At 43.1% G+C, this 24,350-nt stretch overlaps 1 protein-coding gene across 1 annotated transcript in view; it reads left to right on the top strand.

The window, feature by feature from the left end:
* DOCK1 (dedicator of cytokinesis 1) overlaps positions 1 to 24,350 on the top strand; it is a gene marked incomplete in the record, with an annotated part of 4,741,214 nt that overhangs the window by 664,664 nt on the left and 4,052,200 nt on the right. The window contains 1 exon segment of the mRNA XM_044056178.1: positions 4,749 to 4,830. Coding sequence (XP_043912113.1) covers positions 4,749 to 4,830 — 82 coding nt within the window.

Below are 24,350 nucleotides of genomic sequence, written 5' to 3'. Positions count from 1 at the left end.
TAGACATCAGATTGAAGGGGTTAAGACTACACGGCAGGGTACCTTTCCGTGTAGACACTGCAAGGCTTGCCAGTATATAAGACAACACAATTTATTTGTTCATCCCATGACCAAGAAGGAGCATTTTTTGACACAATATGCAGATTTTGCCACACAACAAATGTCTTATACTTTGCTCAGTGCAAAATTGCCACTCATTCTACGTAGGCAAGACTAACTGCAAATGTAAAAAAATAGGATTTTACAGCATATGTCTGCTATACGCTTAGGCAATTAACGTAATGTTTTGTACCAATACATTAGCAGCAATAGTACTCAAACTTTTGATTTTATGGTACTGCAGATAGTGAATGTTTCCAGGAGAGGGTGGATTTATGCAATCTGAGTGCCATGAGTCAAAATGGATAGTTGAATTAGCAGCACACAGACCGCCAGGCATGAATGGTGTAATCCCTATAAATCCTGTAGATCACTTGCTGTTCTTGTATAGTTCCAGATATGGTCTCTATGAAGACTTTTGGGGGTTTTCATTCCGTCTTTCAGCAAACTCGATCTGAGGTAACTAGGAGAAGAGCATTGTGGGTAAGGGTTAAGCTCAAGAGTTTTTGGCTATTGTGAGCTGTAGTAACGGCAGAGTCTGTTCCAAAGCTCGGAACTGAACCCATACATAGAGGATAAATGAAAATGGACAACACGGACAGAAAGTTATGGTGAGTACATAACTTTTTTATATTCACCTTAAGAAATATATTCCAGGCACGGTCAATGCCTTGGCTTCATCTGCTGCTTTTTGTAAAGGGATGGGTTCTAGAAATATTCTAGAAGCTGCTTCTTGGTTTTCTGTACTTAATTTAACAAAGCACTGTAAGCTTGATTCCTTCTTTAAGTCTAGATCAAGCTTGCCAAGACCATTTTCAGGAGGTTCCTGGACTCTTCTTCCACCTTCCAAACGCAGTTATCTATAGTAATCTAGCCATATAGCTAAAGCTACTGCAGTAGTGATCAATATGATGAGCATTGTACAGTTGTGCAAGTTGAACTTACCATAGCAGTAGATGTTCAAATGATAACTGCTGCAATAGCCAGTCCCTCCCCTTTGTTTATTGGTCTTTTTGTAATATTATTATTATTATTATTATTATGATTCCAGGGTCTGAACATTTAGATTTTGTTCCTAGCATAGTACTTTCAGGGCACAGACTACTTATTTCTGCTAGCAGAAAAGCTCTGAAGGGCTTTGTGCTCAGACTTTTCTTTTTGTCAGCTCAGCTTGAGCTGCTTGACAGTCTGGGCATGTTGAAGGTGCCCTGAAGCTTTGGAAGCTGTCCATTATATCAGTAGGAGGTTAATAACCCATATAGCTAAGGTACTGCAGCAGTTATCATTCAAACATCTGCTGTTATGGCACGTTCTACTTGCACAATTGAAGTTTGCACGTTGTATTACTGAGATCCATGACACTCATGGAAAAGTTGATGGGGTAAGGACTCCTGTGAAAGAAAAAGGCCAAGAATGATATTTGTGCAGGAAGGGACTGTAACTTATTTTTTAAAGTTGTACCTGCCCCTGGGGAAAAAGCACTCTGTGATATTCTTTGGAGACCTCTCCCTGAGAATGCCCCATTAGCTCTGATTTTCCTTAAGGTGTAAAGCTGCATGATATTTTCCATCCTCATGGTACCTCTCACTAAGCTGCATGTGAAGAAAGCCCCAAAGTGTGTAATAAATTTGTGAGAACACCACCATCTGATAGATAATATGGTCCACCCCTGACCTGCAGTGAAACATGAGTTAACTTGGTAGTTCTGTCAGATAAACAACCAGATGATACCCCTTGTTAACCAAAAAGTTATTGTATCCACTCCACTAGTACCTCAGACTTGGTTATAGGGTTGAATGCAACAGCCAGAAAGTACAGTGCCTCCAGAACACATCAATGGTAAACAGACACTTCTTTATAAAAGAAGTCATGGTAGTGATCTGGACTCATGTCAAGTCGGTTAACACTGATCCCAGTAACAACAAAAGCTGTGAAAAAATAAATGCAACAAAACTACTGTTGGAAAACCTTGGAGGATGCCCTCCTATTCTTCAAAAGAAGAAAAAAACTTGCATATACCAACTCCAAGGTCCCACAACAGTGGACAAAGGAAAAAAGTCAACTATCACCAACGTAGTTTTGGTGAATTTTGCTTACAGCTTTTACAGTAGCTGGGATCAGTGTCTCTGATTTTACCTCTTTTGGACTTCAACATTGTGTCGCATCAGAATGCTGACTGTGATCTCAGCATTGTAGTAATACTGTACATAAACTAGTAAGGGAATAACAATTTATACCAGATATACAAGTATGCAGTGATGGTCTGGGAAGGTGAAGTTTCAATGGGGACTGTACATTCAGGCCTTCCATATTCATTCATACCACATGTATATAGCAAACAGGTTAAGCAAATCCACTTTCAACAACCTGGAATGAAACTGGTTCTCAAATTCTTTTCGCCTTCATTGAAGCAAGTTAGAATATTCTGCACCTACACTAGTTCCATTATCAGATATCCAGTAAAGAAGTTCTGCTCATACTACTGCTGGAAACATTTGCAACAATTAACATTCAACATTCTGTGGCTGAGACTTCCCACCCTATCCTGATGGTGTGATTCCTGTAAGAAGTAGGAAAAGAAGAGTTAGGTAATTTCGGTAATTATTTTGTGGACAGTGCAGCCTTAGCTCCCCGAGATGGTGCAGTTCAGCAGAGCTGAGGTCTGGAGTTTTTTCCTGGATGCTGGATGTTCTTGACTCTGGAGGAAAGGAATCTGGTATACTACAGTCTTTCTAGCTTCAACTGGCAGGATGGATCAGCTTAGACCATTGCCCTTCAGTGCTGTACTCTCAGAAGTGTTATACAATCTGCAGGAAGCTATAAAGTTTAGCACTAATACGATTTATATTTCCAAATGTAATCCGTTTACTTTCCAGTACTCTGTCAGAGATGCTTTTCTGCTAGAGTCTTCAGAACCTTTCATCTTGCTTATAGATATTAGAAGTTTCTGAAGGCGACTCTTGTTGTGCATCTCTCACAGTGCACCTTTCTGAAATTGCTATGTGCTTTCCTTTTAGACCTTCACTTTTCTTCCTGTTGTAATGTTACAGTTCCTTAGAAGGCTGTTGCACCTCAACCTTCTCAAGAAGCAGTTAGTTTCCCTATTGAAAACTAATCCTGCCCTCTTTTGCTATATCTTTACAGTGCCATGGAAATGTATGTCCTCAAAGGCCTTGTTTTCTGTAGCCATTATATTAACTTAAGGATCACTGAAATACAGGCTTTCTTGTGCAAGGAGGCCCTACACCTTATGGTTATAGTGAGCATTGGTACCAACTCTTAATACATAATATGGCCTCTGAGCGTGCAGTCAGTCTAGTAGCTGTTCATCTGCTTGTTTTTCTACCCAAACCCACAGAATAAGGAAGAAGTGGCCGTTGTACTTGGATGTTCACTGACAGAGCAGGCAGTAGCTCTAGAACACTCCTATTCAAGTACACAGACTCCTTGTACCTGTCATATCAAGTAGAGAGGGCAGGACAGTATCTAATCAAACTTTCTGTGATGACTATCCATCTGTACCCCTTTGTTGTGAAAGTAATGGAAAAGCTTTACAATTCCTGTGCAAGTACCCAACAAGGACAGTAGCTGCCACTGCGTCCAGCTAATTTAAAAAAGAAACCCAGCCATTTGAATCTATATGCACATATTTTAAAGATGGATCTGCAATCCAGGAGAATAGCTGCTTTAGAACTGCAGTGCATGTTTCATTTGTAATCTAAATTGTGAACATTTGTTTACCTCACATGAATAAATACGTTGTAATGAATTAGACATTACAAGTGTAACAGGGCTTATGTATTGTATATTGCTTTTTTGTTTGTTGTAGGACCTTTTATCAAGACTAACTGACGGCTGAATTAGAAAATGTATGAGCATTGCATGCAGTGCCCTTCATAAGCATGTTTTCTGATATACCTCATACATTTTTATTCTATTTTACATTATCTTTTCTTCATTTGTTGGGTATGAAACCTTGTTTGAATAGAAAAAGCTGTCATAGTGGTTCCTTCTGTAAGATGAATTATAGTCATGGTATAAATAAGCACATTAGTTTTAAAAGTGCTTTGAAAATGGTGACAGTGCGACTGATTTTTGGAAGTTCTTGTTTAATTTTTTTTCCTGTTTCATTTAAATTCGGTGTGCGGGAAGAATGAAAAAAATTTTCAAAATTTAGAGCTAGATTTTTTATGATTTTTTTATTTATATTTCAAATGATGTAATTGAACGTGACTTTTATAGTTTATTGAATATTACGTTTTTCTTATAAGATTTAGTTCTGATGAAATCTTATTTAATCCTGGAAAGAAAATAAAAAAGCTTAAAATGCATTTGTTAAAATCTGCTGAAACTTTCCGGTTGGTTAGTTTTGGTGATTTTTATTTAATAAGTCCATGTCACACCATACTGTATGTTTTAGTTTCTTAAACTCATCTTTCCATTAGAAGTTGTGAATTCTTAATTAACAGTCTTAACTCTGCAACGTGTAGCCATAAATGCAAACAACTTTTTGCCATATTGCAGTGTTCTGCTAAAACAGAAAATTAATATTGGAGAGGAAATGTTTTTGAATGGAATGCAGTAGAAATTATTGTTTTTCATTTTCATTATTACTGAAAATGACTTAATGTCATATTTTATTTCTGCAGCGAGAACTACCTGGTGCGATGGTCAAGTTCTGGTTTACCTAAAGACATTGACAAGTTGCATAATCTTCGAGCTGTTCTAACTGTAAGATTTGTTTTTAATTTTGCTTTCTTCTGCCTCTTGTAGTGCCACCAAGTCAGGGACATTGTATCATGTAATCAAATGTAACCATTCATAAATGTAAAATATGTTTGCACTTTGACATTCTTCTGATGTTCTTCGTGTTTCACTGTTGCAGTCATTACATTTGGGTTATCTGCTTGCAGTAGCTCTCCGTCGGCCTGATTAACAAAGTCTTGGGTCCTGCATCGGTTGCTGTCCCTTCTTCCATGATGTCAGGTCGTCAGGGGTATAAAACATGCAGCCAATGCCATTACATCAGTCTTTCTTGCCATGCGGTGCCCGAAGCAGAAGCAGTTTGCAAGTGCCAGTTGGCCGACTCCTTAAATTTTTGTTTTCAAGTTTCAGAACCGAAGTCTTCAACTAAAGTTTGCCTATTTTTTTCTAAATCCAGAGCTGGATTTGCCACTGCAGTCTTGCAGGGCTTAATAGATGGTCCTAATGCTCTCTAACGTCCTCCTCCAATACTTAGCTTTGGGAATCTACCCAAATGTAATGACTGCAACAGTGAAATATGAAGAACATAGTACAGTTGTGTACACTTGCCATAAATGTAGATGTTTGAGTGTATTCACTGTTGCACTCCTGGTTACCCTCCCTTCAGCCCCCTGACTTCTCTTGGCTATACCTTTCTTCTTGTTTAGTGTATTTCAGCTCTCTGGTGTATTTGCTTTTTGTGGGAGGTCTAACCTTATATATTATTGCTTCCCATTATGGGGGCACCTAACATCTAGGGCAAGAAAAACTGATGTAATGGCATCTGCTGCATGCTTTATACCCCTGACGACCTGACATCATGGAAGAAGAGACAGCATCTGACGCGGGACCCAAGACTTTGATATTCAGGCCGGCTGAGGGCTACCTGCAAGCAGATAACATAAATGTAATGACTGCAACAGTGAATACACTCGAACATCTATATTTATGGTAAGTGTACACAACTGTACTTTTTTATAAAAAGCAGCCATAAAACAGGAAGTTCATATGTCAGCACCTTCACTGGATCATTGTTGGGCTGTGAGTAAAATATATTTGAAGGCACATGTAAAGTTGAATTGAGGAAAGAGTACTTTAATCTGAAAAATGATATGATTATGGTTTTTATATGAAGCAGATTAATTTACCTTCATGTCATGATGCTGAAAGGGAGCATTCTTCCTCCCATTCCTCATGCTGTCTAATAAAACTAGAATCTTTTGTGTATAACTTGAATTATCTGAAAGGCAGATATCTTCTGTCATTCTTATGGATATATACTCAGACCTTTCTTATGGATACCTTGACTTTTTAAAGAAAATTTTATATCAAGCCTATGGGAAAATTATCTTGATCTGAAAAGACAGCGAGCGAGAGAACTGATGAGATTTCCAGATGAAAGGTTCTCATTTCCTCCACTCTGTTACATTGATGAGGATAATCTAAAACCAAGACTCCTGATGACGGACTACTGCTTGTAACAAAGCTGACAGGATGTATGAAACGCACTTCGATGAATGGGGATTATACAACACAGCCTACCCTGATTCTGCCAGAGTTGTTATTGTTAACATCTGATCAGAGTAGAAATGCCATGCCTGTGGACAGATTGCTGTTGATTAGGATTTAAGTTTAGTAGATTATTAAATGAAAAGGGGTTTTATATCCGATACATTAGCCGTAAGATTAGTTATTTATGTTGCCACACATAATCTTCTAAAAGTTCCACTGCAGACCATATTCGGGAACATCCTCAATTTATTCATAGTGGCAGTATTACTGATAGAAAATGTTAGTTAAGATAGCCAGTCATTTATTGAAATGCACTTATGCTACTTTTACTTTCAAGAGCTACCAAGTCTAGGGTTGTCCTAAGTAGGGCTTATAAGGCTTTATACCTGAATCTTACAGTGAAAATATGAGAGGCAAATTACTGAATGCCCATGTGACTGACTATTTTTATTTGGGCAACCAACAGATTTTACTGTGTTTTATTTATTTATTTTGTTTAACGAAGTTGTGGAACTGATCCAAGAGGACCCATTTTGGTCCCATGGCTTAACATGGGTAATAAACATTTATTGCTTCCCACATAGTTACATTTGTCACTCACACATGTATATACAACAAAGTGTACAAAGTGATATAAACATTAGCAAATGAGAATACATTGAAATTATGTAAATAGTGGTGAATTGGTATGCTGTATTGCTTAGTGACATGTTTGTAAAGTGAGCACAGATATTTTTGATTATAAAGATTACATAGGATGCAGATTGCAGTTTAGATGCAGAGATTCTACATACATGGATTTTTTAGGTGTCCTAAATGAAATCCGTGATGCAGTATTCAACACAGATGGGGTTTTTGTCACTGATGTCTGGCCCGGGGTACCAACACTTTTAACTTCTCAAAGGCATACGTCCGATATATGACCTCAGCTCATGTGTATCGGGTTCTAAAGGATGGATGTATGCTTGAGATCTTCAGACTATCTCGCCATCAGCCTGAGTGCAGGTCATGCACCCATTTGATTGATCTATGTTTGGTCGTTGGTATCATTGGCTTTGTTAATCATTGTCAGGCAAGTACCCCATTGGCAAACCTTCCTCTTCTTACTACTTAGAGTTGTGGTTTAAAATTGTTGGATTTCAGTTAGGAGGGTTAGGTGTGAGTGCAGTAGGCAGAGTCTGTACAATAACTTGCACATTAAGTACCTTTTTACCTAGGCCCAGAACACTACAAATCCTCTTCCATTTATCTGTCATTCATACCCAGCACCCTCTGATCGAGACTTTCTTCGCTTAATACCCTTTTTGAAACCCAGATTTTGAAATGTGTAGCTCAGTTTAAGCTGGTGGACTCTCATGACCCCAACATTATCCTTCCCCTTAAGAAGACATTAAAGAGACACTTTGATGAGTTCCAGTCCAACGTCTGAGTCAGATGTACCCGCTGAGGTGATTGAACCCACAGTACATCCAATTAGCTTTCAGGAGCCTGTTGCTGAGACTCTGATGGAGGTAGGTATGATCCTTGAGGCCTTGCAGACTCTGGATGCCTTTTACAAACTGCTTCTTATTATCTAGGAGGGCCCATACGGAATCCCTCAGATCCTTGTACGGGAGGAGGTTCCTGGTTTGTTTATTGAAATGAGACAAGGTTGTGATCCTCCAAGGCTTGTGCAGGTGGACTTCACTCCAAAAAGGAAAGAAAAAAACAAGCACCTGATGTCATCTATTCTTTCCAAGAAAATGTAATGGATGGACTTCTCCCAGGGCTCATTTAAAGTTGTCATGGCCCTGAAGCCACCTCCTTTTGTGACCCAACTATCTCGAGCCACACCACAAAAGCAAGCCTTGGATTCTTCTTCCACTGAAGAGGATCCTGGGCTATATTCTAATCATTCTCTGGATTATTCTTCACAACCCCACTTTCCTTAAGTCTCCTCAGATGAAGAGAACTCCTTGTCTGACTCTCCTCTGGAAGAAACCATTCAGAATATTATGAGACACTTATAGTCGCATTCAAGTCAAATTTCAGAGGTATAAAAGAACTGCTACATCCTTCTGTAAATGGGTACTCTGGCTCCTTCACCAGGCCCTCCTGTCCTTAAAGCTTATCTTGATGCTTTCCATTCTTCATTAGCACCTGACTCTCAGCCACCTGCTCCTAAAAGACCGGGCAGGTTTTATAAGGTTCCTAATTAACTTGAATCCTGAATAAAAGCATAGATGACCCTGGAGCAGTCTCTTTCCTCAGATAAGCCGTCCAAATTGTTACCTGCTGCTAATGCCGTCCATCTCAGACAAAGACAGCAGGACCATGGGTAGGATGGGTAAGAAAGTTTATACTTTTTCCATGTTAGCTTTCTGAGCTGTTAACTGCCTAATATAAATGAGTAAATACCTGCTTTCTGTGTTGTAATCTCTGCTTAAGGTCTTATCAAAACCTCAGACAGCAGATGCTAAATAGCAAATGCAGACCCTTCTGTCCTGAGCTACACAGATAGGCAGACACAGCATCAAATTCAGTTATGCAGTGGACACTATGTCCAGGGCACCTTCCACTGGCTCAGTGATCAGAAGGAATGTATGGCTGCAGGGTCATCCCATTCCTGAAGACTTAAAATGCAAACCTTTGAATTCACCCTTGGAGAATGACCTTTTGTTTGGATCACAAGCTGCCAATCTTTCCAAACTCTGCCAGAGCAAGGCAAGACCATGAAAGACTGCAGATAGATTCCTGTCTTGACATTTCCTAGATACCATAGGAACTAACCATCCAACTCAATCTCTTTCATTAAGAAGGATGCTAGGCTGTCTCACAAACATAGAAAAGTCCTTAGGAAGAGATTTTCTGATGATCCACAGAGGGACTCCCCTTCATGGAAGCCTCTCTTTGTGGGGAAAAAAACTTGTGACTATCCACCTCTTCCCCCAACTCCACCTTCTACTCACCCCCCCCCCCAAATCAAGTAATCTTTCCCTTTCACTTCAGTTTTGGGAGGCAGTAAGAGTGGACAGGTAGGCCCTGACCATCTTCAAATAAGGTCATGCCATGTCTTGGGAAAGTGTTCCTTCCTTGAAAGGGATTCCCAATCCTTTGCCCAACCAGCTTCTCTTGATTGACCCCATTATTCATGATTGCTGCCATAAGGCACCATAGAAGTACCATCTCCATCCTTCATAGAGAGAGGTTTTATTCAAGCATCTTCCTTGTTCTACCGAATAAGGGCAGTGGAGGCCCATCCTGGACCTCTGTCTGCTAAACACCTTCTTGAAAGTACCTACCTTCAAAATGCTTTCTCTACACACCTTCATGCCCTTTATCTGTCTTGGGCATTTCTAGTGTCCCTAGACCTCAAGGATGCCTAGCTTCACATCACCATCTGTCCATCTTGCTGGAGATTCCTTAGGTTCTTCTTTGACTCTCCTCATTTTCAGTTTACTGCTTTGCCCTCTGGTCTTTCTGTTGCTTCATGAGTTTTCACAAAGTGCTAGCACCAGTAGTAGCTTTCTGTCACATTCAGGGAATTCATATTTTTCTCTGCCTAGATGACCTGTTGATCTAGGCCCTATCAACAGACAGTATGGCTCTTAACTAACCTGGGATTCACCATCAGTTTCAAGAAGTGTTATTTCACTCCCACTCATGACTTAGTCTTTCTACTTTGCATTCTAAACACAAGAATAATGCAGACCTTCCTTCCTCAGGAGAAAGTCCAAAGCCTGGGAGATTTCTTGATGCTTACCCTCTACTGCCTCTTATTCTGTGGGTCCTCCTAAAAATACAAGTGTACACTCCAAAACCGTTACTCCTGGCTCCTTTCTGACCTCTACAACATTGGATGTTCTTTGTGTTTCACTGTTGAAGTCCTAACATATGGGTCATCCGGCTCCCGGTAGTCCTCAGTCGGTCTGAATACAAGAGTCCTTGGTGTATGATGTCGGCTGCAGGGCGGTTGTAAAACTGATGTCAGAACGTTCTTGCCACGGAGCCCAAAGCAGATGCAATTTGCACTAGTGCCGGTTGGCCGTTTACCTTCTTTTTGCTTTCTGACTACCAAGTTGAAGACTCTTTCAGATAAGTACCCCGTTGGGGATCCTCTTTTCTTGCTTTAACGAATGTCAGATAAAGTCAATAACTGTCTTGCCTGTGGAAAACAGATTCCGCACCGTGATTTTCATTCCTATTGTATAACTTGTTTGGGCCTTGAGCATGACTTCCCTAACTGCGATCTCTGTGCTTCCTTTAACCCGTGTACCATACGCCATAGAGCTAAGATTTTGTACAAGCATTTCGAAGTCTGGACTAAGTTTGTCAATATGGCGTCTTTTGGTCTCCGGACTTGGGATATTCCTAGGAAATGCAAAGACAAGGACCGTGACAGGCCTAGGGTTATATCTGCTGATGACGCACCAGTGAAAATGGTCCTCAGCACAGTGGTAGTCAGTGAGGTGCTTTCACAGCCCCTGCAGTATGCAGATTGTCAGCCACAGGCCTCTGCCGAGACCTTTGTGGAGTCCTCCATGCCACAGGCTGCTATTTTGTTTTCAGACCCTCAACCTGCCGCCACCTCAGATGGGTCCAGAGCCGCTATGCAGGCACTGGCTTCTGATGCCTCTTTTCAGTATGAGACCAGAACCAGACCGACTATCTTAGTTCAGACTTCTGCAGTTGCAAGGCCTCCTGAGTCCCTCTGGATTGCTAGTAAACCTTCCAGCCGCAAACCTACTCACAAGCAGGCATCGGACTCCCCTCCTGTGCCTCAGTTCCAGTTGGTAAAGATGGCTGGGGATCTTCTTTCCCTGATAAGGCCCCCCCCCCCCATTCCAAGAGGGCTAGGGAATTGTCTCCAGATGTTTTGTCTTTCTCAGATTCTGAGGTTTCCAGTATTTCTGCTGGTGAAGAAGGAAATTCTCAACTCTTTTTTGGCTTTGAGGATTCTAATGCTGAGGACTCTATCCCTTCTGCCTCCCCTCCAGAAGATTTTTCCTTTGGGGATGCTTTGAATACTCTTAGGGAGCACTTCAAATGGGAATGTCAGGATTTTCCCCAGTCTAAGAAAAGAATCGGGGAATTTTTGGATTTGCCACAGTATAAGCCTCTGGCTATACCTCCAGTTTGGAAGTTGTGGATGATGTTTTCATGGAAAATTCTTTAACTCCTAATTCTGTTCCTCCTGCCCCCAGAAAACCTGATAGGTATTATAGGGTTCCTGATTCTCATCAATTCCTTTTTAAAATCCCTACTGCCGATCCTAAAATTATTTCTCAAGGCCCCAAGGGTGTTAAGGCTACTATTGCTAAAAACCCTGTGCCTTCTGATAAGGAGTCTAGGGCCTTGGACACATGGGGTAAAAAAGTATATACTTCTGCAACTCTTGCCATTAGATCTGTGAATTGCCTTTTTCACATGCTTAAGTATCAGCAGCATACTTTGGAGGCTATTAAGGCTAAACTCGGGGATATTCCTTCCATGACTGAGGACAAAGATTTACAAGACTTACTGAATTCTGCCACTTTAGTTAATAAGCATTCACTTCATTGTGGATGTTCATCGTGCATATAGCTGCAGTCATAACAGATGGGTTTTCCTGTCGTCAGGCGGGTCCTCGGTCGGACGAATTCCAAAGTCTAGGTCCGGCGTCTGTTGTCGTCACTTCTTCCCTGACATCAGTGTGACAGGGGTATAAAAGAACCAGCCGACGCCATTTTCTCCAGTCTTTCTTGCCGCGCGGTGCCCGAAGCAGAAGCAGTTCGCAAGTGCCGGTCGGCCAGCTCCTGAGATTACGAATATCTGCAACCGAAGTCTTCTTGAAAGCTAAGTACCCCGTTGGGGAAACATTTCTTGCTTCTGACCGATGTCAGACAAAGTTAATAATTGTATTTCATGTGGGAAGCAAATACCGCATAAGGATTTTCATTCCCTCTGCATTCCTTGCTTAGGCCCAGACCACGACGTCTCGGCCTGCCGTTTTTGTGCTACATTCAGCAAACGCACCATTAAGCGTCAGGCGGATTTCGCCCAGCACTTTTTTGGCAAAAATTTTAACTACATAATGTTGTCAGATACTCCGACTCCAGTTTTGACTAAAAGATGCAAAGATAAGGACCGGCACACTAGGTCCGCGGCCTCTACCGACACCACGCCAAAGCTGATTACAGGTGGTCCGGTTCTCAGCGAGGTGCCTACGCAGCCCCTGACTACCGACGACACTTCATTGGCGGTATCTTCTGTACCCGAGGTCGCAGGCTCTTCGGCCCACACCCCGACTACAGATACCGAAGCCACTCTTGGCGGTGAAACTCAGAGTTTAGACAGGTCTGCCTCCTCTCAAGGTGTCTTCAGGCTTTCCTCTTTTTTTTCCATCAAGGCTTTCACTAAGTCTAAGACAGCCATGCATTCTAAAAAACAAACCCCACAGGGCCCTTCTCAAGGCCCCATGCCTAAAAAGCAGATGCTCAAAATGGCTGAAGACTTAATTTCTCTTATCAGGGGTTCTCAACCCCCCCCCCCCGGAAAAAATGCCCAGAGTGGAGGAAGAATACCCCCTCCTCGGACCAGGCTTCCATTATTTCAGAACATTCTGATGACCAGGAACATTCATACTCCCCTTTTGAAGATTCTGATGCAGAGGAGTCCATTCCCTCTGTCCCCCCCTGAGGATTACTCTTTTGGGGAAACCTTGCATACCTTGAGGGAACACTTCCACTGGGAAGATCAAGAGTACTCAGACTCCAAGAAAAGGCTTAGGGATTTTCTCTTGCTCCCTCAGCACAGGCCTCTGGCTATACCCCCTGTCTTAGATATCCTTGATGATGTGTATTCGGAGTCCTGCCTTAACCCAGACTCTCTACCTCCAGCCCCAGTCAAGCCTGACAGGTATTACCAGGTTATTGACTCACACCAATTCCTATACAAAAGCCATGCGGCTGACCCAGAAACTATCTCACAGGGCCCCAAGGGAAATAAGGCCTCCACTGCTAAAAATCCTTTACCTTCAGAGAGGGATTCCAGAGCTTTAGAAAGGTGGGGGTGGGGTATACACCTCGGCCACCTTATCCATGAGGGCGTTAAACTGCCAGTTCCATATGTTAAAGTACCAACAGTTTCTGTTATCACAGTTGAGAAGCAAAATGTCACAACCTGAACAACCAGATTTAAAGGAGTTGCAGGATTTGATACATAGTGCAGAACAAGTAGGTAAACACACCGTGCAATGTGGTTTTGATGCTTTAGAGGCCTCATGTAGAGCTGCTGTTACAGGATCAGTCATACGTAGACATGCTTGGCTCAAAGAGCAATCCTTAGCAGATCATGTCAAAACAAAATTACTGGATATGCACCTCTGCAAAAAGATGTATTGTTTGGTGTTAAAGCTGAGGAGGTATTAAAGAAAATGGAGGAAAAGGCAAAATCAATGCAAACAGTGAAAGATTTCCTACAGGTACAACCTCCACATTTCAGTAGAAATTGGCCTTCAAAAAATTGGTCCTTTCCAGCCATGGACAGACCACAAAGAGGTAGATACAGGCGCCCGAGGGGTAGAGGGCAATTTCAAGGATAGTTTAGAGGCAGACAATGGCAAGCACCTACCCAAAGAGGTAGTGAGGACAGTTCACAGCCATTCAGAAAGCAGAACAAATGACTTTCCCCTTTGCATGCCAAGCAAGGCTCAAATGGCAGCACCTTTAGGCGGAAAACTGGCATTATTTTCGAAAACTTGGCATATTGTCACAAAAGACAAATGGATCCTGGACATTATAGACAGAGGCTACAGATTCCACTTTCACACCCTTCCAAAAATGAGAGGCATGCCAAACCTGCCACACAATCAAAGGGCAGAGGCACAAAAACAAATTTCAGATCTCATGGACATGAAAGCTATTCAAGAGGTACCTGCACAAGAACAGTGTCAAGGTTTTTATTCCAGACTATTCCTGGTACCAAGGAAGGGCAAAGATTGGAGACCTATTTTGGACCTATCCATCCTAAACACATTTTTACTCATGCCAGAATTCAAGATGCTCACATTACAGCAGCTTCTTCCCATGCTGGGCAAGGAGTCTTGGCTGGTAACATTGGACCTCAAGGAGAGGTATACCTGCATGTCCCAATCAGACAAGATTGCAGAAGATACCTCAGATTTCTTGCAGGTTCAACACATTATCAATTCTCTGCATTGCACTTTGGCTTATCTACTGCACCCAGAGTGTTCACGAAATGCCTGGCATCAGTAATTGCCTACTGCAGACTGCAAGGGATACAAATATACCCATATTTGGACGACTGCCTGATCCAAGCGGACAGCAAGCACATACTTCTGAAAAATCTGGCTTTTATAATAAGGTTGTTGAATTCTCTGGGATACACAGTCAACAAAAAGAAATCAAGGCTAATTCCCTCTCAGACAATAATTTTCCTGGGTGCCAACTTGGATACAAACACCCAGATGGCCTACCTCACGCCAGAGAAACAAGGGCATCTAACTCAATACTTCAGAAAACTGGCAACTTTCACCAGGCTGACTGCAAGGAAAATCCTGCAGGCTCTGGGATTCATGGCATCTTGCATCCTACTAATCCCATGTGCAAAGCTGCATATGAGGAAACTTCAATGGTACCTGAAAAACCTATGGTCTCAGCACAGCCACAGCTTGGAAACAATAATACCACTAATTCCATGTCTTCAAAAGGAATTTCTGTGGTGGGCTCAAGCATGCCAAACAAACACAGGTCTCCCATTCTGCAAGCCTCAAGCAAGTCAAACTATCACAACAGACGCCTCGGATTACGCCTGGGGGACGCACATGACAGATCGATGCATTCAGGGCAGATGGTCCCAAACGGAAAAGCACCTACACATCAATCAAAAGGAAATGCTAGCAGTAATAAATGCTATTATAGCTTTCAGAGACCTGCTGCATCCAGGCCAGCTATTGATAAGGACAGACAACACCACAGTAATGTGGTACATAAACAAACAGGGAGGAACCCACTCATACCCCCTATGCAGGCTAGCCATGTCTCTTTGGAAAAGGGCTCTGGAATTGCAAATCGAGCTTCAAGCACAGTTCCTGCCAGGCAAGCAAAACATGCTGGCAGACAACCTAAGCAGAAATATGACAGATCCACACGAATGGAAGTTGCACCCTCAAGTTTTTTCAAAGATAATTCAAGCATGGGGAGAGCCAGACATAGATCTCTTTGCTTCCCACAAAAATCACCAATTGACAAAATTCTGCTCAAGGACCTTTCATCCACAGGCCTGGAAAGTGGACGCACTCTCTTTCAGTTGGACAACAATGACAGTATATGCCTTTCCACCTCTTCCTCTGCTGCCCAAAGTTCTATTAAAAACCAGAGCAGACAGACCAAAGATGATTCTCATCGCTCCAGACTGGCCAAGGCAACACTGATACCCACTCCTGAGGAGCCTAACGCATTCCCCACCATGGATCCTGCCTCTAATGCCTCTTCTACTGAATCAGCACAACTTCAAAACCCTTCACAGTCAGCTGAAAACACTCAGTCTAGCCGCATGGAAGATTCCTTAAAATCACAACAGACCCTTCTCTCCAAGGAGGTACAGGATGTTATTTTGGAGGCCAGAAGACCTTCTACTAGAAAAGCTTGCTCCGCCAAATGGAAACGGTTTTGTGCTTGGAATGAGAAAAAGGGCTAGAACCCTGGAATACTGAATTTACCTCAAATATTACAGTACCTAGCTGAGATGCTAAGCAGTGGACTTTCATTCTCTTCCATCAAAATCCATGCCTCAGCCATTTCTGCAGAATACAACACTGATCCTCCTTTAGTCTCTCACCCACTCTTAAGGCAGTTCCTCAGAGGGGCTAAGAATATAAAGCCCCCAAGGAAACAACCAGTACCTGCTTGGGATCTCAATTTCATTCTAGAGAAACTGACTTTGCCTCCTTTTGAGCCAGCTGCCTCAACAGCACTGCAACATTTGTCCTGGAAAACAGCCTTCCTGCTGGCTATCACCTCAGCTCGCAGGGTTTCGGAACTACAAGCCCTCATGGCTGTGTAGCCTTTCATCATTTTCCATCAGGACAGAGTTTCCTTACGAACCAATCCTTCCTTTATGCCAAAGGTAGCATCCAGGGTAGCCTTGAATCAGGCTATCCACTTGCCTACCTTTTACCCCAATCCTCAAAACAAAGAGGAGAGACTACTACATTCCTTGGACATTCACAGACAACTATGTTATTATTTGGACAGAACAAAGCCTTTCAGAAAATCAGAGCAACTCTTTGTGTCCTATGCTACAGGGGCTCAAGGGAAGCCTATTTCCAAACAGACAATCTCAAAATGGATAGCGCACTGCATACGCTTTTGTTACTCTCTTCATGGTAAAACTGTGCCTGCAGGCATCATGTCTCACTCCATAAGGGCCACAGCTACCTCTGCAGCTTTCCTCAGGGGGGTTCCTACCAAAGATATTTTGGCTGCCACTTGGAGTTCCATGCATACTTTCTCCAAGCACTATCACCTACCTTTATAGTCCAAATCTAGAGCAGGTTTTGCCACTGCAGTTTTGCAGGGCATCCTGGCTCCTCCTAGTTCCACCTAGTGCCTACCACCCCTTTTTTAGCTTTGGTATTCTACCCATCTGTTATGACTGCAGCTGTATGCACGATGAACATAGTACAGTTTTGTACCTACCATAAATGTAGATGTTCGAGTGCTAATACAGCTGCAGTCCAGGTTTCCCTCCCTCCTTCCCCTCTGGAAGAGGCCTAATGGCTAACACTTTCTCATACAACCTGATTGGGGTATTCTTTTATGGTGTATTTGCTTGCAACTAATGTTTTTTGATTATACTGTATTGCATTATTGCATAAATATATGTACTGCCTTCCTTCTGGGGGCACCTGACATCTGGGGCAAGAAAAACTGAAGAAAATGGCGTTGGCTGGTTCTTTTATACCCCTGTCGCACTGACATCAGGGAAGAAGCGACGACAAATGACGCCAGACCTAGACTTTGGAATTCGGCCGACCGAGGACCCGCCTGACTGCAGGAAAACCCATCTGTTATGACTGCAGCTGTATTAGCACTCGAACATCTACATTTATGGTAGGTACAAAACTGTACTTTTTGACACTTTGGAGGCTTTTTTTAGAGCAGCAGCCACTGGTTCCATTATTAGAAGGCATGCTTGGCTCAGGGAGAAGCCTCTTTCTGATCCTGTTAAATCTAAATTGCTGGATGTTCCAAAGATAATCTTTTTGATAACAAGGCTGAGGAGGTGCTGAAGAAGTTGGAGGATAAGGTGAAATCTATGCAAGCTGTAAAAGATTTCCTTCAGGTTCAGCCACCATGGTTCAGTAGGCATTATCCTTACAAAATTTGGTCTTTCCCTGATCCTGGCAAGCAGGGTTGCTCTAGGCCTTAGGGGTTTCAGATCTTCCAGAGGGCAGGCTTCTGCCCCCTCAAAGAGCTAAACAATGGCATTCTTCTTCTGCTAAATCAGGGAGTTATAAGCCATCTTCCCAAAGCAAGCATTCTCAATGACTCCAGCCTTCTTGTGCCTACCGCTGTGGACCCTGGGTTTCCTTTGGGGCAAGGTTAGCCAGGTTCGCAGAGGTATGGTCTACCATCACATGGCAAATGGGTGCTCAATATAGTAAACCAAGGTTACAAGTTTTATTTTCACACCTTCCCTGTTCTGCAGGGGTACCCAGACATACCCAGAACTCTCAGGGCAGAGGTAGAAATTCAAATTTCTTCTCTTCTGACTTTGGGGGCTATAGAGCCAGTTCCTGAAAATCAGGCAGGCCTAGGTTTTTTTTCAAGACTTTTTCTGGTACCCAAGAAAGGGGGTACCTGGCACCCAATTCTGGATACGTCTATTCTAAACTCTTTTCTGGTGATTCCCAAATTCAAGATGCTCACCCTTCAACACTTACTACCAATGCTGGGCAAGGGTTCATGGCTGGTAACTTTGGATCTCAAGGAGGCTTATCTGCACATCCCAATAAGCTGCAGGCAGTTCCTCAACTTCAGAGCTGGAGAGCAACACTTTCCATTCTTTACACTGCCCTTTGGCTTATCTACTGCTCACAGAGTTTTTATAAAGTGCCTGGCTCCAGCCATTTCTTTTTTCAGGCAGAGAAACATTCAGATTTAGCCTTACCTGGATGACTGTCTCATTCAAGCAAACTCCCCAGAACAACTAGAAAAGGATTTGGACTTCGTGAAGAACATTCTCACCTCTTTGGGTTACACTCGAAACGAAAAAAGTCAAAGGTGGTTCCTACAAGGGAGATTGTTTTCCTGGGAGCGACTCTGAATACAGCCACCCAGATGGTATTCCTCCCTCAACAGAAGCAAGAAGCTCTCTCGGCTCACTTCATGAACTTGGCAAGCATGACCCAGCTCTCTGCAAGGCAATTCCTGCTAGCACTGGGGTTCATGGCTTCTTGTATTTTGATGATCCCATATGCAAGGCTGCATATGAGAACTTTAATGGTACCTCAAGAATCTTTGGTATCAACACACGCAGGACTTAGACTGGATTTTTCCCCTAATTCCCTGTCTGCAAATAGAGTTCCTCTGGTGGGTGACAGCCTGTTCTCAGAACAAGGGTCTGCCTTTCCGCCCACCACCTGCCAGCCAGACTCTCACCACAGACGCATCAGATGTTGCATGGGGGAGCTCATCTGGAAAGCAGGAGCATACAGGGGACTTGGAGCACCATGCAGATTCATCTGCACATAAACTTAAAAGAATTGATGGCAATGCAGCAGGCTTTTGCTGGCTTTCAAGGACCTGCTCTACCCTGGGACTCTGCTGATCAGGACAGACAATACCACAGTCATGTGGTACATCAGCAAGCAGGGGGGACTTGCTCTTTACCCATGTGCAGACAAAGCATGAGACTATGGTCCATTGCAGCATCTATGGGCATACATCTAATAGCCCAGTATCTTCCAGGGAGGCTAAACTCCCTGGCAGATTATTTGAGCAGACATATTCTGGATCCTCATGAGTGGCAACTGAACAAGGTAATTTTCCATCGCATCACTCAGCATTGGGGAACCCCACAAGTGGATATTTTCTCCTCCTTCCAACCTTCTGCACCAGGGAGTTTTGCAACAAAGCTTGGAGGGCGGATGCGTTGTCCTTCCCATGGACACAACTCTCAGTTTATGCATTCCCTCCTCTCTCTCTTCTTCCCAGAGTACTGCTAAAGATAAGGGACGAAAAATCAAAGGCTGTTCAGATAGCACCAGATTGGCCCAGCCAGCATTGGTATCCCCTTCTTCACAGCCTTTCCCAGGCTCAAATTTGGCATCTTCCCCTGGTACTATATCTGTTGGTTCAGGAAGGGGGAAAGTTCCTTCATCCTCATCTTCAAACTCTGTATTTAACTGCCTGGCTAATACTTTAAATATTTCCCAACAGGAGGCCTAGCACCAGAAAATCCTGTGCAGATAAATGGAAGAGATTTTGCTCTTGGATGCAGGCTAAAGGAGAGAAGACTCTTCTCATCATTTTCTTTCTGTCATTCTTGTTTACCTAGCAGGATTGCTTAATGGTGGACTTTCCTTTTCTTTAATCAAAATTCACGCTTCAGCAATTTCTGCTCATTGTTGTTTTGAGCATCCCATTTTTTCTCACCCCTTGATGAAGCAGTTCCTGAGGGGAGCTAGCAATCTTAGACCTCCCAGAAGAGCTCCTATTCCTGCTTGGGATCTTAATTTTGTCCTGGAAAAGCTTACTCTGCCTCCCTTTGAGCCAGCTGCCTTTGCAGATTTGAGGTTTCTCTCCTGGAAGACTGCTTTTTTTTTGGTTATTACTTCAGCCAGAAGGGTTTCGGAGCTGCAAGCCTTAATGGCAGTAGAACCTTTCATTATTTTTCATTCAGATCAGATTTCTCTGAGAACTAATCCCTCCTTTATGCCTAAGGTAGTTTCCAGTTTAACCCTTAACCAGTCTATTCACCTGCCTACATTTCTCAGCAATCCCCAGAATAAAGGGGAAAGGATTCTGCACTCTCTTGATGTGCATAGACAACTGAGATTTTACTTAGGACTAAATCCTTTCAAAAATCTCAACAGTTGTTGGTTAGTTTTGCTCCTGGAGCTCAGGGTAAAGCTATTTCAAAATAAACCATCTCGAAATGGATTGCTCACTGTGTTCACTTTTGTTACCTGCAGCATGGGAAGGTTCCCCCTCAGGGTATTAGGACCCACTCTGCTAGAACAGCCTCTACCTCTGCAGCTTTTCTGAGAGGTGTACCTACTCAGGACATTCTAGAAGCAGCTACTTGGTCTTCTGTTCATACTTTCACAAAGCATTACAATCCACCCTTGTTTTCTAAATTCAGGGCTGGTTTTGCCTCTGCAGTTTTGCAGGGCCGTCTTACCAACCCTTAATCTGTGAACCTTCATCCCCCTTTTGTCTTTTCCTGGGCTTTGGGAATCAACCCATATGTTAGGACTGCAACAGTGAAACACAAAGAACATAGTACAGTTGTGTGCACTTACATCAATGTAGATGTTCGAGTGTATTCACTGTTGCAGTCCTGGATGTTCTTAGTGTTTCACTGTTGCAGTCATTACATTTGGGTTATGTGCTTGCAGTAGCCCTCAGTCAGCCTGATTAACAAAGTCTTGGGTCCTGCGTCAGTTGCTGTCTCTTCTTCCATGATGTCAGGGGTATAAAACATGCATCCAACACCATTACATCAGTCTTTCTTGCCATGTGGTGCCTGAAGCAGAAGCAGTTCGCAAGCGCCGGTCGGCCGACTCCTGAAATTTTCATTTTCATGTTTCAGAACTGAAGTCTTCCAACTAAAAGCTAAGTACCCTGTTGGGGAAATTTTTTCTTGCTCTAAACCAATGCTAGTAAAAGTAAATAATTGCATTTCTTGTGGAAAGCAAATACCTCATAAAGATTTTCATTCGTACTGAATTCCTTGCCTAGGTCCTGACCACGACGTACCTCGCTGTCGGGTTTGTGCCTTATTTAAACCACTAACTATCCATCGGTATATTTTGGTGCACGGTTCAATTATCCTGATATGTCTTCGGTAAGCCATCCGACTACCGATATTCCGAAAAAACGCAAAGATAAAGACAGAGACAGGCAGCCTAGGTCCAAAGCTGCCAACGACGCTTCTCCTAAGAGAGTCGCCAGTTTGCTGGTACTCAGTGAGGTGCTTTTGCAGCCCCTGATACCCACTACTTCAGATTCTCAGTGCTCTACTGAGACCCATTTGGAGTCCAGTATGCCATGAGATGCTTCAACTGTGGAACCTGCGGATGTCTCTACCTTGGATGGGTCTGGAGCCGCTGTGGAGGCACCGGCTTCTGAGGGTGTATTCAGGCCTACTGACTTGCATATTAAACCAGCACCATCTTCTTCTTCAAGGACTAAGACTTGAACCATGCCTAGAAAACTGTCGCCCAAACTGCATGGTCAGGCCTCTATGCCTAAAAAACAAATAAGAATGACTGAAGACCTTATTACTTTAATCAGGGGAAGCCAACCATCCCCCTCTAAGCGACCAAGGACTGAGTTTGCTTATGATACTTCTGACCAGGATTCTGAAATTTTTGTTTCCTCTGATGACCAGGATTTACCCTTATCTACCTATGAGGATTCTGATGCTGAGGTCTCTATTCCCTCTACCCCCCCCCCCCAGAGGATTTCCCTTTTGGTGAAACCTTGCATACTCTCAGGGAGCATTTTTGTTGGGAAAGTCAGGATTTCTCCGATTCTAAAAAGAGGCTTGGGGATTTCTTACTTCTGCCCCAGCACAGGCCCTTATCTGTACCTCCTGTACTGGACATTGTTGATGTTGCCTTTTCTGAATCTAGGTTGGCTCCTGACTCTTTACATCCTGCTCCCGGAAAACCGGATAGATATTAGTGTTCCTGACTCTCACAAGTTCCTTTTCAAAAATCCTACTGCGGATCCTGAAACCATTTCACAGGGACCCAAGGGCATTAAAGCTACTACTGCCAAAACTCCTACCCCCTCTAATAGAGACTCCAGGGCGCTGGATAGATGGGGTAAGACGGTATACACTTCTGCAACTTTGGCCATTAGGGCCTTAAATTGCCAGTTTCATATGTTGAAGTATCAGCAGCATATTACTGGATTGCTTAAACAGAAAATGATGTTGATTCCTGATTGTGCTGAAAATAAGGATTTAATGCATTTTGCTGAACAAGTTGGTAAACATACTTTGCGATGTGGTGTGGATTCACTAGAGGCATCTTGCAGGGCTGCTGTAACTGAGTTTGTACTTAGAAGGCATAAGAGGCCATGCTTGGCTTAAGGAGCAATCCTTGCCATATCATGTTAAAGCGAATTTGCTGGATGCTCCCCTAAATAAGGACCGCCTGTTTGGCAACAGGGCAGAAAAAGTTCTTAAAAAGATGGAGTAAAAAGTCAAATCTATGCAAACTGTTAAAGATTTTTTACAAGTACAACCTTCAAGATTTAGTAGGCATTGGCCTTCTAAGAATTGGTCCTTTCCTGCCTCTTCCAGACCTTTTCAGTCCAAACCGAGATCCAGCAGAGCACCCAGGCTTCATTCCCAGGGGACGCACAGGACTAAGCAGTGGGGGGCCTCCACTTCCAAATCTGGGAGTGATAAAACTCCCCCCATGGTAAAATGTCTCAATGACTTATTTTTAAAACTTACAAGAACTTATCAACTGACTGCCCTTTTGGGGGGAAGATTGCAGTTCTTGCAAAAGAACTGGGAACTCATTACCCAGGACAAATGGTTTTAAATAGTGTCCTAAGGATACAGATTTCACTTGCACACATTACCAGCTCCAAGCGGTTGGCCAGATCTATCTCCAAATCAGTGGGCAGAGGCCCAGAAGCAAGTACTCTCTCTCTTAAGCATAGGGGCTATTCAGTTGGTACCAAAAGAGGAAAAGGGACAAGGTTTCTACTCCACACTTTTCCTGGTACCCATAAAAGACAATTCACGGAGTCCTATCCTATACCTGTCTATTCTAAACACCTTTTTGGTGATTCCAAAATTCAAGATGCTGACTCTTCACCAGTTGCTTCCTATGTTAGGCAAAGATGCCTGGTTGGCAACACTAGATTTAAAGGAAGCATACCTGCACATCCCAATCAGGAAATCTTGCAGAAGATACCGACGCTTCAAAGCAGGCTGCACGCACTATCAGTTCTCTGCACTGCCCGCTTATTTACTGCACCCAGGGTATTCAAATAGTGCCTAACTCCAGTCATTGCATTTTGCAGGCAAAGAAATATTCAAATATACCCATACCTGGACGATTGTCAAATTCAGGCAGAAAGCCAGGACATACTTTTGAATCCTCTGGCATTTGTACAAAGGGTGCTAACTTGTCTGGGGAACACCATAAACGAAAAGAAATCACACCTGGTACCCTGATAACTAATTATATTCCTGGGAGCAAGCTTGAATACAACTTCCCAGATGGCTTTCCTAATGCCAGAGAAACAAATTCATTTGACAACCTACTTCAAACAAGTGGCCACAAAAACCCTGCTATCTGCAAGGCAAATACTACAAGCCCTGGGGTTCATGACCTCCTGCAATCTGTTAATTCCATATGCAAGATTGCATATGAGGAAACTACAGTGGTATGTAAAAGGCCTATGGTGTCAACATTCTCATGATCTAGAACCAATGATTCCTATCTTACCTTGCCTATGTCTAGAGTTCCTTTGGTGGGCAGAGGCCTGCCGCCAAAACAAGGGACTACCATTCACACTACTCCCTGCCGCCCAGACCCTAACAACAGACTCATCAGACTATACATGGGGGGGCTCACCTGGCAGGGAAGTGCATTCAGGGCAAATGGAACCCAAGTCAAATGCACCTGCATATCAATCAAAAAGAAATGTTAGCTGTACAGAATGCTCTGACAGCCTTCAAGGACCACATTCTTCCAGGACAAGTAATGGTAAAGACTAACAACACCACTGTTATGTGGTACATAAGCAGGGGGGTACACA

The sequence above is a fragment of the Protopterus annectens genome, chromosome 14.part0 (assembly GCF_019279795.1).
Source record: "Protopterus annectens isolate FY-2018-M chromosome 14.part0, PAN1.0, whole genome shotgun sequence".
NCBI classification, from domain to species: Eukaryota; Metazoa; Chordata; order Ceratodontiformes; family Protopteridae; genus Protopterus; species Protopterus annectens.
The sequence above is the reverse complement of the archived record's forward strand: the minus strand, read 5'-3'. Positions and strand labels throughout refer to the sequence as shown.